At 42.2% G+C, this 15,184-nt stretch overlaps 2 protein-coding genes across 5 annotated transcripts in view; one reads left to right on the top strand and one right to left on the bottom strand.

Moving 5' to 3' along the window:
• Positions 1 to 11,917, top strand: part of map1aa (microtubule-associated protein 1Aa) — a 47,560-nt gene extending 35,643 nt beyond the window's left edge. Inside the window, exons 5-7 of one of the 2 annotated variants that reach the window (XM_088295263.1) lie at positions 32 to 6,893; positions 6,993 to 7,207; positions 8,736 to 11,917. In XM_088295263.1, coding sequence (XP_088151389.1) covers positions 32 to 6,893; positions 6,993 to 7,207; positions 8,736 to 8,891 — 7,233 coding nt within the window. In that variant the 3' untranslated portion in view covers positions 8,892 to 11,917. The remainder of the gene's footprint in view (positions 1 to 31; positions 6,894 to 6,992; positions 7,208 to 8,735) is intronic. The other variant, XM_088295264.1, reaches the window with a different exon arrangement.
• ppip5k1a (diphosphoinositol pentakisphosphate kinase 1a) overlaps positions 11,865 to 15,184 on the bottom strand; it is a 44,378-nt gene continuing 41,058 nt past the window's right edge. For all 3 annotated transcript variants that reach the window (XM_088295266.1, XM_088295265.1, XM_088295267.1), the window contains 2 exons: positions 15,026 to 15,142; positions 11,865 to 14,418 (listed from right to left, as the gene is read on the bottom strand). In XM_088295266.1, coding sequence (XP_088151392.1) covers positions 13,784 to 14,418; positions 15,026 to 15,142 — 752 coding nt within the window. In that variant the 3' untranslated portion in view covers positions 11,865 to 13,783. The remainder of the gene's footprint in view (positions 14,419 to 15,025; positions 15,143 to 15,184) is intronic.

The raw sequence follows: 15,184 nt of genomic DNA, 5'->3' as shown, positions 1-15,184 counted from the left end.
TTAAGACAGTTTATTTTGCCTCACTGGACAGGTGGTAGCAGTCCTTTCTAGGGCATCTCCAGAGCAGCCATCAAGGCTTACTGTTTCCTGCCAAGGAAACGGGGGCTGGAGCTCCCTGGGTCAAAGCCAGGAGCAGCATCTGTTTCAAAATATTCTGGAATACCGCTTGAACCCTAACCCTCACCTTCCTGACATGGAAGGAGTGACAACATTTGCAGAGTATGTCTCAGAGACAGTAGATGTGCCCTCACCCTTTGAACTTCTAGAGCCCCCAACTTCTGGAGGATTTCTGAAACTTTCCAAACCTTGCTGCTACATCTTTCCGGGAGGAAGAGGAGACTCTGCTTTGTTTGCTGTCAATGGGTTCAACATCCTGGTGGATGGTGGGTCTGACAGAAAGTCTTGCTTCTGGAAACTAGTTCGCCACCTTGACAGGATTGACTCTGTTCTGCTCACCCATATTGGGGCAGACAACCTTCCTGGTATCAATGGCTTGTTCCAGAGAAAGATTGCAGAGCAGGAGGAAGAAGGCAACCAAGGATCTGGTTCAAGCAGCAATGGTGAGTCACTGAAGAACCTAATATCCCCTGAGCTTGGGATTGTATTTTTGAATGTACCCGAAAAGCTCCGGATGCCAGAGTCCACGCTAAAAGTAAAACGAAGTATTGAGGAAGCATCTCTCACACTGCAGTACCTCAATAAACTTGGGATCACACCTGAACCGCTTCACAGGGTAGTGAGTAACACTATCGAACCCATCACACTCTTTCATAAACTTGGAGTGGGAAAGTTAGACATGTACGTGCTAAACCCAGTCAAGGAAAGCAAAGAGATGCAGTTTCTTATGCAAAAATGGGCCGGTAACAGCAAAGCCAAGACTGGCATTCTGATGTCTAACGGAAAAGAAGGAGAAATATCTGTTCCCTATTTGACATCAGTCACTGCCCTTATTGTTTGGATTCCTCATCGTCCTACTGAAAAGATAGTCAGGGTGCTGTTTCCTGGAAATGCGCCACAGAATAAAATCTTTGAAGGCCTTGAGAAATTAAAACACCTTGACTTTCTGAGATACCCAGTAGCTACTCAAAAAGACTTATCTGGTTCACCGCTGCCCATTATCAAACAGACTAAAATGAAATCAAAAACTGACAGCAAAGAGAGCCTCAAAATGTCACCGAAACCAAACTCAAAAATTGCCAAGAAAGAAGTTGTTGGTCAGGAAGAAGATTCCAGGAGTGAAACTACTAAAGAGAATAAAGTGGAAAAGAAGGAGGAGAAAAAAACGAGAAGTCAAAGTCTGAAGGCCACCAAACAACAGAAAAATAGCGAGGTTGCCCCTGTTAGAGGAAAGTTAGAGAAGAAAATAATATCTAAGGAGAAAAGTGGCAAAATTGACAAATTGTCCCGAATGGATGAAAAGAAAGACAAGGAGAAGAAGGAGATTAAGAAAGACAAAGTAAAAAAGGATGAAAATATAAGAAAAGAGGAGAAGGAAAAGAAAGAACTAAAAAAGGATAAAAGTAAGCCAGAATTGAGAAAAATTATGAAACCTGACCTGAAGCCACTCACCCCTGAAGTGAGAAAAACTTTGCACAAAGTTAAGACTCAGACTAAAACAAAGACAGAAAAAAATGCAACCAGTAAGGAGCATGTAAATGTTAAAAAGCAAATTCCAGAGAATCTCCAGGAAGAGGTCGCAGCAGCAGCTCTTGCAGACAGATCCATAGCATCTTCCCCAGAGGACCTTACTGAAGACTTTGAGGCTCTGAAAAGAGAAGAGCTATCCAAACCCAAGACAGAGGCGACCCAGATATCTGAGGTGTCACTTCACCAAGATACTAACGTTTCCAAGTCATCTTCTCCTGAAGACAAAATGTCATCCTTTTGTACAAATACAGAGACAGTTACCATGACCAAGTTCCTTGAGAAAGCAGATGAACATAGTACAGACAAGAAAACTTCAGAAGAGAATAAAAAGACAGATTCAAACAGTGGTATTTACAACAAATATGAAGACAAGACACTTGAGGATCATGGCAAATCTTCTGCAAAGGATGACCTAAACGACTCAGCAAAGAAGAGTGATAGCTCAGAGGATGATGACGATGTGATTGAAAAAGCTGAGCTTGAAGGAACGGAAGATCATGCATTTATCAAGTATAAGACACAGGAGCTAAAAAAAGAGAGCACTGGCAAAGAATTGGAAAACAAACCAACTGCACAACTGACTAGTGCATCACTGCCTGGACAAGGTGTTGCAGCATCGGCCTCAGAGCAGTTCTCCTTTATCCAAGATGAAACCATCCCTGCTTACTCAGAGACCGAACAAACCATCTCTGATGAGGAGATCCATGATGATACAGAAGAGAGAATGCCACAGTTACGATATAGTGTAGGATCTTATGGCGTCTCAGTTTCTGATGTCCCTCGAACCTTTGACTCAATACAGTGTCTGAAAGAGATGAAAAGCTCTGCTGCTGTGTCTGATGTTGTAGATGTCAAACCCAAAGCCCTCATTGGGGGTCAAGAGTCTGAGATTCCATCTTACCCTGCTCTTATTACAGCTCCTCTTGCAGAGGAGGAACACATATCGTCGGCCACATCCATAACAGAATATGACAAGATGTCTTCATTTGCCACATCTGTTGCTGAAGATCAGTCCATAGCATCTGTTACAGCCCCTCAGACTGAGGAAGTTGGAAGGAACGCCCTCTTTCTTGATACCATCAACAATGCACCGTCTCTTATAGAAGGCCCCCAAGGAAAGGACTATCTCCATTCTGCAGGTACCATTTCACCCACCTCCTCTCTGGAAGACGACAAATGTTTTAAGTCTCCATCCTCTGATGAATACCAACCCAACATCCATGAGATGGAGAGTGATTCCAAGGGCAATGCTGCTCATGAGGAAGATGAGGATGAGGACGATGAGGATGAGGATCAGACTCCAAATGTTGACATCCCATTGGGAAAACTCCAAGAAGGCTACGAACATGCAGCATCCATGCTGATTAGGGAGAAAGAGAACTCGACCTTTCCTGCTATTTCTGCTGTCTTTTCTGACAAGCAGCAGTCTTCCAGTCAGGTTGTCAATGAAAACATGTCTCCATTTAATACAGATGAATTCGTGATCAGCACTGGATTAGAACCGGCATCACCAACGCTACCTCTTGTCACTGGTTTGGAGTCCCATTTAAGGCAAGACAGTGACGACAGATGTCCAAGTCCAGATGACAGCACTATGAAACTGGCTTCACCCACACAGTCTGTGCCGACGAGCAGTGGCTACTCTCCAGCAGATGAAAAGCCCTTAAAGACAGAAGAGCAGGCAGCAGTGACTGATTTGAAATGTGACACTCACAAAGTAGAGAAGTCAGTCACTATTTCTGATAATACATCCTTCATTGGAATGCCAGGTGAGAAAACAACATTAGAAACATCAGAAGAATCCGAAGAAGACAGTGTGGATGAAGATGACGACTACATGAAAAAGGATCTTCAGCCAGCTGTTAAGGCTAAACTTATGGAGGCAAAAGAAGGATGCTTCCTGGATGATGACCTAACAAATGAGGCAAAGACTTCCAAGGTAAAAACAGACATTGAAACTGTAGAAAAGTCCCCAAGTGCAGATGAGAAATCTAAACCTGATATTAGCTACCTGGATGAGGATGAAACTGATCCTTTCCCAACTGGATTAGAATCAAGGTTCTCTCCAACAGGTCCAAGCAAATCTGAAAAGTGTCAAGAAACTGTTGAAATTACAGATATGTCTTCAAGAGGGCCTGAGAAAAGTGTTCAATTTAGTATCAGTGATTTCCCAGAGAAGGAGACCAAAGAAAAAGCCATCTATATAAGACAAGACACACCTTATGTGCACGGCAAGACATTCTCGTACAGTGACATTTATGATAGCAAACCAAGTTCCGTGGAATCTGATTCATTTCATCAGGAGTCCTTAGATAAGGTGGAGAAAGACATTTCAAGAGATGAAATGGGTTTGCCACAATACCCTGCCACAGCAAGGAACAACATGTCAGGGAAAGATGAATTTACAGTCTCGTTTGGAAAAGAACCTTCCACTCAATCATGGGATGACTCCCAGAACACTTCAGCTCTTCAATCAGTGGTCAAAGAGGCCCAAAAACCCGAGTCATTTGAATACAGAGGAAGTCAATTTCCTTCCGTGGCAGATAGGCCTGAAGCCTCTTCTACATTTTTATCACCGGAAAATAACCCCTTGTCTTTTCCAGTGCAACCTGAGGTCCCAAAACCACCCACCTTTTCCCCATTGACAGCGTCCAAAGTTGCTGGACCTGATGATAACAATCAAGGCTCATGTTTGGGGATTGATATGCGAAACCTGACAGCCAGGGATGAGGAATATTATGATAGCGATGAGGTTGTTGATGAAGATGAAGAGCAGGAAGATGAAGAAGATGAGGACGATAAAAGTGTTGTTGATTCTGATATGGAGAAAGGTGCCAAAGAGAAGTCTGAAAAGGAAGTAAAATGTCCTGCAAGTGAAATGTTTAGCTCAAATAAGCCTGAATTTATGGTTTCCATGACTGGATATGGCTTGACTAGCCAGGGGCAGTCAGGTGGGAACGAAAACCCCTCTAGCTCACTCACAGTGGTAGCAGATGAAGACATGGCTGACTCCACGTTCTTGAGTGGAAAATCAAAGGGGTCAACAGGTTTCTCTGGCTACCCCTCAGAGTTACACCCAGATGGATGGGAACAGAAGAAATCATTTTTACCAAGTCCGACCAAAGACCAAAATAAAGAGGATATTACCTTGAAGTTATCAGAGAGAAATTTCTACCAGAATGAAGGAGATGATCTGGATTTTGACAAAACTCAGTCCCCAAATCAGCTAAGCAAGAAATCTCCAGACACAAGCTTTCAGTACACAAGCGCTGCTGCCCCTGGGTACTCCTCTTCCTCTGCTTATAGCTACTCCTCCTCTACTTCAGGCTCCTTTTCTACAAGCCGTCAACTTGGAGAAGAGCTGGAGACACCTGCCTCAGCTGAGCCACTGTTTGAGTACTCCTCCTTTAAAGAAGAACACTCCCTGGTTATAGACTCTAGCTTCTCCACTTTAACAGGCACCAGAGATGATTATCTTGAAGTGTCTGAGAAACAGGTAACTCGTCCAACCGCAGTGGAGTCCACTTCTAGCTTAGCCCACTTTTCACCCTTCACCTTGCCTTCACATTCATCCACTGCTGAAGACAAAAAGGAACACACATCTTCTATCTGCAATCTTATGGATAAACACCCTCAGTCAGACTGCTTCTATAAGCCGGAGTGGTCTGAGGTGTCAGCTCTGGACTCTGCAAAGGGCTTTGGGGATGCAGCAAACATGTCCGGTCAAGAAACAGCACTCTCAAAAGAGGCATCCAGTGCTGCACTGTTCGGTGTCACGTCGTCACCACGGCCGGACGCTGAAGGGAAGCATTACTTTGAGGAGACTGACAGCAGCGAAGAGGAGAATGAGGACGATTATATGCAGGAAATGACTCGAACATCACTCTCCAGTGGGCTCACGGGTACCTTGACATTGTGTGACAAACCTGTTTTGTCAGCTGAAGCTAAAACGACAAGCAGTGCGCTCCCTGATGTTCTGGGCTCCTATATGTCCTCACCGCTTCAAGCCAGCAAGCCGGACACAACTAATGGAACAACAGAAGTCAGCTCAAGCTCAACGCTCCTTGCTGGGTCTGCAGCTACAGGCACAGCTAGGATGGAATCCCGAGAGAGTGTAGAAGGCTACAGGGGCTCCTATGAATGGGAAATGTCCAAGCCTCAGATAGGGAGGATGCCTGGTGACTCTCCTCCCCATTATCGTCATGACGATGAGTTTGAGGAGGAGTGTGAAATGGAGCCCGAGCACCCAGCGCGGCCGCTTTCTCTCTCATCGACGAATCAACCATTTCACTCGTCCTTCTATGCTGAAGAGTGTAGCCAACAAGAGCAGGATGATGATGATGAGGAGGAGGATGATGAGGATGATGATGACAGTGATCAAGATATTGCTGGTAAAGTACTCAAAGGAGCAGCCTCTCCATATACAGGCCATACCTCTCCCGGATATTCATCCTCTGAGTACAAGCAGCGTAAAACTGACCTTTCACCTTCATTTATCAACCCATCAATGCAGCAGTTATGTAGTGACGAAGATGACGAGCACGATCAAGGACAGCAAAGTGACCAGTCTCAGGAGGGAGATGGACATGACATGTCAGTTAAGCAAAGGGCTTACAAGCAGCCCCACCATCATCAGACCCACAGCAGCTCTTTCAATCAAGCCGTCGGCATGCCAGCACCGTTGGGTCTCGCAACAGAGGAAACACCACCGACTTCTATAAGCGAGTCTCTCGCCTCTCAATCAGACTCTGAAGTGCCTCCAGGCACAGAAGAGTACCCGTCAGTCACTGGCGAAGCCAACATGGACTCAGATGAGGATGCAGACTATATGCCCATCGACAAAATATCTGCCACAGGAGAAGGTAGTCGTCACTCTGCCTCCTGGAAGAGCCACGATCCAGTTCCCGCACCGCAAAAGGACCCTTACCCCCACCCTCCTCACCCTGATGTGTGCATGGTGGATCCTGACTCTTTGGGAAATGCCACAGTTAAAAAAGAGCCTAAACCTAAAGGCCTGAAGAAACCTTCTGGGAAAACGAAATCAGCATCCCCAGCCAGGCGCAAGCGGTCTCCCTTGCCTGTCAAACAGACATCATCTCCTCACAGTGCGAAAAAGAAGGAAGCAGACAAGAGTTCCCGCATGTCTCGCTTGTCGGATGGACAGGGCTCTAAGGAAGATGATCTTTCAAGGTCAAGCTACAACCCTGGCAAGGTGATGACTAATGGTGGTAGCAAGAGCAGTTCGGGTAAGCTAATTATTTTGCATGCTCCAGAAAAGTCAACACTTTTGATGATTTTAGATTTATAGAAAATGTGTTACCTTTTCCTTTCTTGTGACCTGGCAGGCACTCAAAAGGCTGCTTTGCCAGCTCCGATTTATGTTGACATGGCCTACATTCCCAACCACTGCAGCGCCAAGAATATAGATCAAGAATTTTTCAAACGTATTCGCTCCGCATACTATGTGGTGAGCGGGAATGATTGTGCAAGTGGTGAACCAAGCCGAGCAGTTCTCGATGCGCTGCTGGATGGCAAAGCTCAGTGGGGGTCAAATCTTCAGGTAAACTTTCAGTACTGCATTGTTTTGTCTTTCGTGGGACTTTATCCAGAGGTGCACATAAGCCATGCGCAAGTGGGCATACGTGCTGAAAATAGTCATGTGCTCACCAAATTCGGCAGCCTTTGTGTGCATTTGCATTCTAAGCATATTGCGGCCATCTGTAATTGCATCTCGGTTCCCACAGTCGAAAAGTCCAAGTCAAGTTAGCATCACAACAATTGTGTCCTCGGGTTGGCTTCAGAATCAAAGATCACAAAGTCATCAACAGCAGAGGTCCCCAATCACTGGGCTGCGGTCCAGGACCAGTCCACAAGCCACTTTGAACCGGGTCATATCAGGCCGCACAGATGGGGAACAAAATGCAGTTGACGCATGTCACTATGGTATTTGTCTCGGTCGCATTAAGATAGCGAAATGAGTAACAATAGCACATACAAAAAAAAATAGACAAAACATAAAAACCTAACCCATTCGAAAAAAATCATCCAAATAAATGTGAAAAACTACTCATTCCCACTTCAGTCTTTAGAAATATCCCAACTGGTGCATTTTTGCCATGCGTCCTCGCCGTGATACCTCTGCTCACTTCCACATTTCCTCCTTCTCATATAAATCCTTTTGTGTACGTGTAGCCCTTGTATAACTTGCTCTAATTAGAAAATTACAATTCAAAACTGGTGAAAACAATTTTAATCAACTCAAAATGACGTGTGTTAACAACAAATCACTATTTAATAAACATTCACACACACAAAAAATGTCGACATATTTTTTTCTATATTTTTAAAGTACGCTGACATGAGCACACACCGCTACATATCTGTTCTGATGACTACCAAAGGTAATAAGATTAATGATAAAATGAGCACCACGGTTGCTGTTTAGCACTATTCATACTAAAAAAAAAAAAAAAAAAGTTGCCAGAAAGGTCAGAGAAGTCACTGATGAAGCGACAATAAATTGAAGTTGGCAACACTCAAACCAAGGTGCTGCTCTTGTTCCCCTGCACTCGTGACAAAACATACTCATCAAAATAAAAGCAGCGCATACTTATCCTTTGAGTTTGACTTCCAAAAGGCTGCAGAGAATGTGGCTGGATGTGTACTTGGACTTTGCCCAGATGTGCCGTTCATCCATAAGGTCGGTGGATTGAGAAAAAGAATGAGCACCAAACAACAAACTTCTGGTGCTCATCTGAGAACCACGCCCATGTTTTATGTGCACCCCTGCTTGTATCGCTATTTACTCTCATCACTTCCTCCAATTTTTCATATCCATCTAATTTGTGTAAAGTCTTTCATACCTTTATATGTGATTTTACAAGGTTTAGGATCATTGCTAATATCATTGCTCATTTCATTGTATTTGATCCATCTTCAAAATTAGAGGTTATGCCTCTGAATTTTTTTTATTTTTGACTCATTTGATCGGTTCAGTATCTCGGTCGCCCTGCTTGTTTTGAAGTTAAGATCATTTTGGTTTTGTCCGCATCAGGGAAATCTCCAGATGTTTTTTTTGTTTTGTTCAGGTGACGCTGATTCCGACTCATGACACAGAAGTAACTCGCGAGTGGTACCAGCAGACCCATGAGCGTCAGCAGGAGCTCAACATCATGGTCCTGGCCTCCAGCAGCACTGTCGTCATGCAGGATGAATCTTTCCCCGCCTGCAAAATTGAGTTCTAGGGCTGGCCTCCATACTTTTTGAATAACTCGTCTCTCGAGCATAATTAACGTGTTTTTGTCCCTTTTGTGGTAACTTTACTGAAATACGCAACGACATTTAATTTCATTGCATTCATTTTGTTTCAATCACTTCTTAAGGTTGTTGTTGGTAGTCACAGCAATCTGTTTGAGACACAGTCGATGTCAGTGTCTTTACGCTCATTTTGAAAGACTAGAATCGGCAAAAAAGCAGTTTCTGCAAAGAATTATTTTGTCGCTAATCTTTCAAACGTTATCAATCTAAGTACACTTGAGGCCAATACTAATTTCCGTGATCTCCAATATCTCTGTTTTGCAGTGTAGCTGATCAGATTGAAATATTGTGCTGGTAGAAAATGATGATTAAATTTGATGACGTTGCAGTGTTTGAAATTTGTACCTCCAGTTGACATTGTGAATTAGAGAATATTAAAGTAGAGGCCACAGTGTCCTTTCAGTGTCTTTCCAATATATTTGCTGTAGCATAGGACAGATTTGATTCAAACTTCCATGGTTGTGAACTAATTCTATGACGAAAATAACCTGTTACATTTAGAATTGATGTGGATGTTACCAGACTTTCTCAGCATTTTTCCCCTTTTGTCTTTGAGGTCTGTTTTCTGTTTAAATGTAGTTGATATGCTGTTGCGGAAAACTCAATAGAAGTGCAGTCAATAGAAATGGTTGACCAACCCTTGACATTCTGTCTTTTTCTAATGAAGTGCTTTTGAAGGAAGATGTTAAACCTCATATTAGCTGCTGCATCTTTGGGATCATTTTCCAAAGCTGGATGAAGAATGTCCAACAATAGAGAGGTTGTGTTGCACACTGGACAAGATGTGGGCTGCTGTGATTAGTGTTAGAGGTGAGACATATGTGCCTTTTAGTCCTGACGTGCTGGATTGCAAGGGTGGAAGTGTGTACATGAACAGTTGCATAGTGAAAGAGGATTTGACGAGCTGGTCTCAAAAGTTCTTGTGAGTTTTGTCCGTGAGGAGAGTGCACAAAAAGCAAAGATTCATGTTTTGCAAGTAGACCGCATTCTAAAGCATCAAATCAGTGTTTCCGTCACTGATTTCCACAAGCTGCCAGTTAAAAAAAAAAAGAAAGCACAAATAACAACCAGTGTACAAAGGTCAAAGAAATATATCCTATTTGATTACAATGAAAATGCAGTGGTTTGAAAATCATTTTTAATGGGTTTTAACTCAATCATTCCGACATGATATTCTTCGATTTTTTTTTTGTTCACACACTAATTTTGCATCTAACTTGGGCCAAAAAATTGGGACAGTGGCAACGTAAAATTGGGATGCTGTGGAATTCTAAAGGTTCTGCTTCCCACATCCATCGGGCCACACTGCATGGACGTTGGAAATATCGCTCTCAGAACTTCCACGGTCCAAAGTTAAAGTGCTGCGGTCGAAAGTTAACAAAATCCAGTTCATGTAATATTCTAATTGACAGTCTACATCTGCCGTTATGTGCCGTTAGAATGACATTCCAAGGTCAACTGCCCCGTTTCCTAGAGCACAACGCAAGTGCCTCATGAGCAACTTACACATCTGATGAAGGTCAGCAACAGATCCTGACGATGTCTATTTCAGTGGCAAATCTTTAAATAAGGCACATTAGCAGTGACAGTTTGAGTGACAAGGGAAAATGTTGTCAAATGTCATAACTGAGAGGATAGACTGAGGATTCTCACTTGGAAAACTTCAATAAAAATGTATTTCCTGACCAAAAAAATAATAATGATGTCCCAAACCACATCTTTCTCTTCATATTTTCTTTTCATGTAGTGTCAAGATGACATACTGTCAATGTGCAAAATTGTTATTGAATTTCTTTTCAAACTTTTTTTTAATTGTCTTGCGATTTTAGAATTGCTTTGTTAAACTGGATATTTCCTATATCAATAGACATTTTAGTGATTTTAATAATGGTTCTTTGAGTGTTTTAGTTTGATATTGTACAATTTGTGTTATTTCCATGCATTTTGAAAAACAAATCAATACCAACCAGAAACCAAATGAATCATCCAACAAATTACAGGACCAAAACTAATCACCAGGGTCAACATTTTTAAATCCGCAAGTCTTTACAGATGAATCTATTTCCTATTGTGATGTATGAACAACAGGTTGCATGCTCATAAAGAGAATGGCTTTCCTTCTTAACACGAAACAAGCTGCAGGCAACAGCTTTAGTTGATTTGAATGTGATGATGCAGATTACCTTTATGTTCTCTGTGGAGGATTTCCTGGTTGCCTTTTTCACCGCACATCTAACGGTTTACTGTGGCCAGCAGCACATCTCAAAGTCATGAAGGGCACTTTTCAATAAACTAAGTATGCATCATTTAAAGATACATTTATTCCTTTCTGGGTGACAGGAAACCTTTTCAAGATGAGCTAAGTTTAAAATGCTGTTTGTCCGTTTACACCGTGCAGCCCGGATGGGCAATATAATCTGTATCCGTAATACTTCTATATATCGTACAGACTGGTAACAACGATCTACTACTTGCGTATGAGACTTGAGAGATATGACTTTACTACCTATCATTCAGACGTCCACATATGACTGCTGCATTTTCTCCAAATGTGATTTAAGTCCTGCCGTCCTCCACTGAGCAACGCCTGTACGTGCATGTGTTCCCTCTAAGTTCTCACAAATTTCAAGAGCAGATGAGAAAATAACTTGAAACGAAAAGTGCTGTTTTACATTTGAGATTAGGACGTGCTGTTATGTGAAATGGGTATGTTGTACGGCGAAGAAAGCTGTGGGATTGATTTCTTCTTTCTGCTCTCATTTGCCGCCCCCCGGTCACCTGTTTTGAGTGCAATATTCAGTTTTATTCTTCAAATGTATACAAGTAAAAAAAAAAAAGAAGATAGCTATTGTCTAAAGGGAAAAGTGCGATGCAGACAAATAAAACATTTACTGGAGAAAAATGTCTCAAATTTTCTTTTATTCTTGCTGACAACATGACAATTTGTAAATGAATTACTGTTTTTACACTTTGTAAAAGAAGTGGGGACAGTTTTGAATTGAGAAAGAATTGAATGTTTGCTGTGAAAAAATATAAATCACAAGCAATAAACATTCCATTAAAAAAAACATCTGCTTCAAGGAACCAGTTTATTGGAAGACCACATTGCTCATATTGAAATATTTTTTCTCTGATGAACAAAGACTTATGACATTTATTAAAATCATCATAATTATTTTCCTTGATACATACATGTACAAGGGAGGGGAAAGATTTCAACAGTGTTAACGAAGGAAAAACATAAAAGCAACCTCCTGCACCAAAGCAAAAAAGCAGCACACAAACAATGAACGGCGTCGTTATTATATCAGTGCACACGGACAGAATGATTGTACAATTTCAACAGCTCACGTGGGCCATCTCGCAATATTTGATTGTAGAGAAGCATCACATCCTCTTAATCAACCAGAAGAGCTTCTGAGCATGTGTGCAGTCAGTCTCGGCATGCCTGCTACATAAGTGCTTACCACAATAAAAGCACCTTCAAAATAAAATGTAACCTTTGAGTATAGATTTGTTTTAAGTTGCCCTAACAAGGGTGTGGTTTAACAACTAACAACACAACCATTATTGAAAATATCCTTCTCCCCAAGATGCTTTGTCAAAATAAATATTTCTCCTCTAACAAGAAACTTGAAAGGCATTAAGGACTTTGGCAGTTAGCAGTACTGTACACACATCTTCACTTTATAGTACAAACTGTCGAAGCAGCACTGGACAAGCGACAACAGGTGAGGTGAGGCGGGCGATTGATTAGGCGCCGATGTCAGTTTTGATTATAGGAAGGGCTAGCACATATGACCTGAAATGCAACATGAAGTGTAACAGGTTAGACTTATTCTTAGCTGTCTGTACAAAACCATTTGGGATGAACTGTAATAGTGATGAATGAAAATCAAGATTTAGAAAAAAAAATAATCAGATAGGTACAATGGTATACTCAATTATGAATCGAATTTGTTCCATGATTGAGCTTGTAACTTAAAGGGACAGTGAGTAGAATTTAATGCCATTTAGTGGCCAACTAATAGAATGCAACAACCTAAGTTTGAAGCGTGTGCATTTTGAAACATGGGTAATACGGTGCCTTAGAGAGACCACACTTTGCAAGCCTGCCACCAAGGTGCAAGCAAAATATCATCATAAATGACTTCTTGTAATCACTCAAGTGACAAAATAAGAGCATTCATTAAACATGCTGTAGTCATTGATCCAGCAAATTTGGGATCGAGTGATGTGATGTGAAAATATTTTTCATATAAATACATAATATATTAAGAGTGGGCTTTTAACATGAATGAACTTTGAAGAATCAACACATTCCACATACTGTCCCTTTAACTTGTATCTCCAATTTTATTGCGACATGCAGGACGGACAGACCTCAAATTTTGGCTAACAAAACAAATACATATATATACATAATTGACCAAATGGAGCTAAGTTGGTGCACTCGCAAGTCAAGGTGCCACTGTACAAGCGTGATGGCAAAGTTGTTGTATTGTCAGTGTTTGTATATAAACGCACCAGCTTCCAACCATTAACAAGTTGACTGTGATTTACAGAAAAACATAATGAAACATTGATATACCTGTCTATAGATAATGGTGTTGTTAAAAACATCTCCGTTGGACTCGATCAGTGGTTTGTTAGATTGGGCTCTTGTCAGCATGTCGTTCCAGGTAATGAACAGCATTGACAAGAAAACACCAAATCACAGGACCGAAGCGAGACCCAGTATTGAGCTCAATATGACGAGACGTACGAGCTGAATAATTCAACTGACGCCTGTGGTAGTTTCTTGTTCATCTTTGTGGCATCATGGTTCTGCTGGGGAATCAGCCTTGACCTCAAGAAGCGTCTCAGACTCCGGAGGACTCTCGGGACTGTCCATCCACAAGTCCACCGACTCCTGGGTGTCGAAGAACTCGTCGTGTCCTTCAGGAGACAGAGGCGTCTGGGTGCTGGAACCCGCTTCGCTGCTGCTTTCTCTGAGCTCCAGCAGCACAGGCAGCGAGCTCGGGAGACAGAAGCCTTCCATCCGACCTAGTGAGAGCTCAGCTAGTGGGGAGCAGAGTGGCCTCAAACCAACGTCGAGAACTCCACTACTGGAAAGGTCCGCGGCTGAACAACTCTCTTGGCCTTCCTGTGTGTGTTCGGGATCATCAGATGGGCTATCAGTAATGTTGCATTGCTCACTATCATCCTTTGGTGAGTTATTTGGAGTTTGTGGTATTTCAGAGGGGTTTGAAAGAGCAGAGAAATTTGCATCAAGAACTTGTGATGCCAGTGGAGGGGCTGGCTGTGGAGGGAGGTTTTGAGAGGAATGGGTTTCCTCACTACTCTGTGGAGTGAGAGAGATCTTATCACTGAAACTGAAACGAGGGGAGGTGTCGGCCGTAGTGGGAGAAGATGGTCCGGCGCTGGATACTGTACTGGATGGACCGCTGCTGTCTGTAGGCATAAGAGAGAAACAAAACATGAATTTGAATTGCGCTAGGCAAGCACCCTCTCTGTCCGCCACTAAAACTCATCTTAAGGACCCCCAAAGGGGGTAGCATCGGCCCTCCTAAACTCCAATGCATCGTTTCTTTAAACAAGGAAACCTTAAATCGAATTTATACATTTGTCTTTTTTTTTTTTTTTACTTTAAAGTAACTCATTTCATAACAAATCCAATCCAAAAGGAAAACAAGTAATTATAGTATTTAAAAACATTTTCTTAATATTGTTTACATTTAAACAATTTTGTGTTCATGCCAAAAAATAATCATTTGAATAACCTTAATTTCAATCATTACCAACATAATCGTGATTATTATTATTTTTTTTTCATGATCGGGTAGCCCTAGTGGCAGCCCTAACTCATACACCTAAGGCTAATCTTTTTCTGTAGACATGTATATCCGGCATGCAGCTTCAATACCATGTCTCAGATATTGGAGGCTAACTGCAGTCAGCCACATTTACATGAGAACAAACGTGTGGCAAAAAGAACACTTCTTAAGAACGATATGGTGCAGTATAACTGCGATAATGTCAAGTGAAGCCCAATACTCACACCACGGAGGTTTGTCTGAACGAGACCTGAGAGACATGGACGAGGAGAGTACTCTGTGGGGGATGTACGAACCATCCCCTGATGGATGGTTGTGCGCACCAAACATGGCTGACAACGCTGCGAAGACAAAAGACCAAAGATGAAGAGGTGACAATTTTC

The sequence above is a fragment of the Idiotropiscis lumnitzeri genome, chromosome 5, assembly GCF_059441095.1.
Source record: "Idiotropiscis lumnitzeri isolate Australia: NSW breed Sydney's pygmy pipehorse chromosome 5, RoL_Ilum_1.0, whole genome shotgun sequence".
NCBI classification, from domain to species: Eukaryota; Metazoa; Chordata; class Actinopteri; order Syngnathiformes; family Syngnathidae; genus Idiotropiscis; species Idiotropiscis lumnitzeri.
This window is presented reverse-complemented; position numbering and strand designations above follow the sequence as displayed.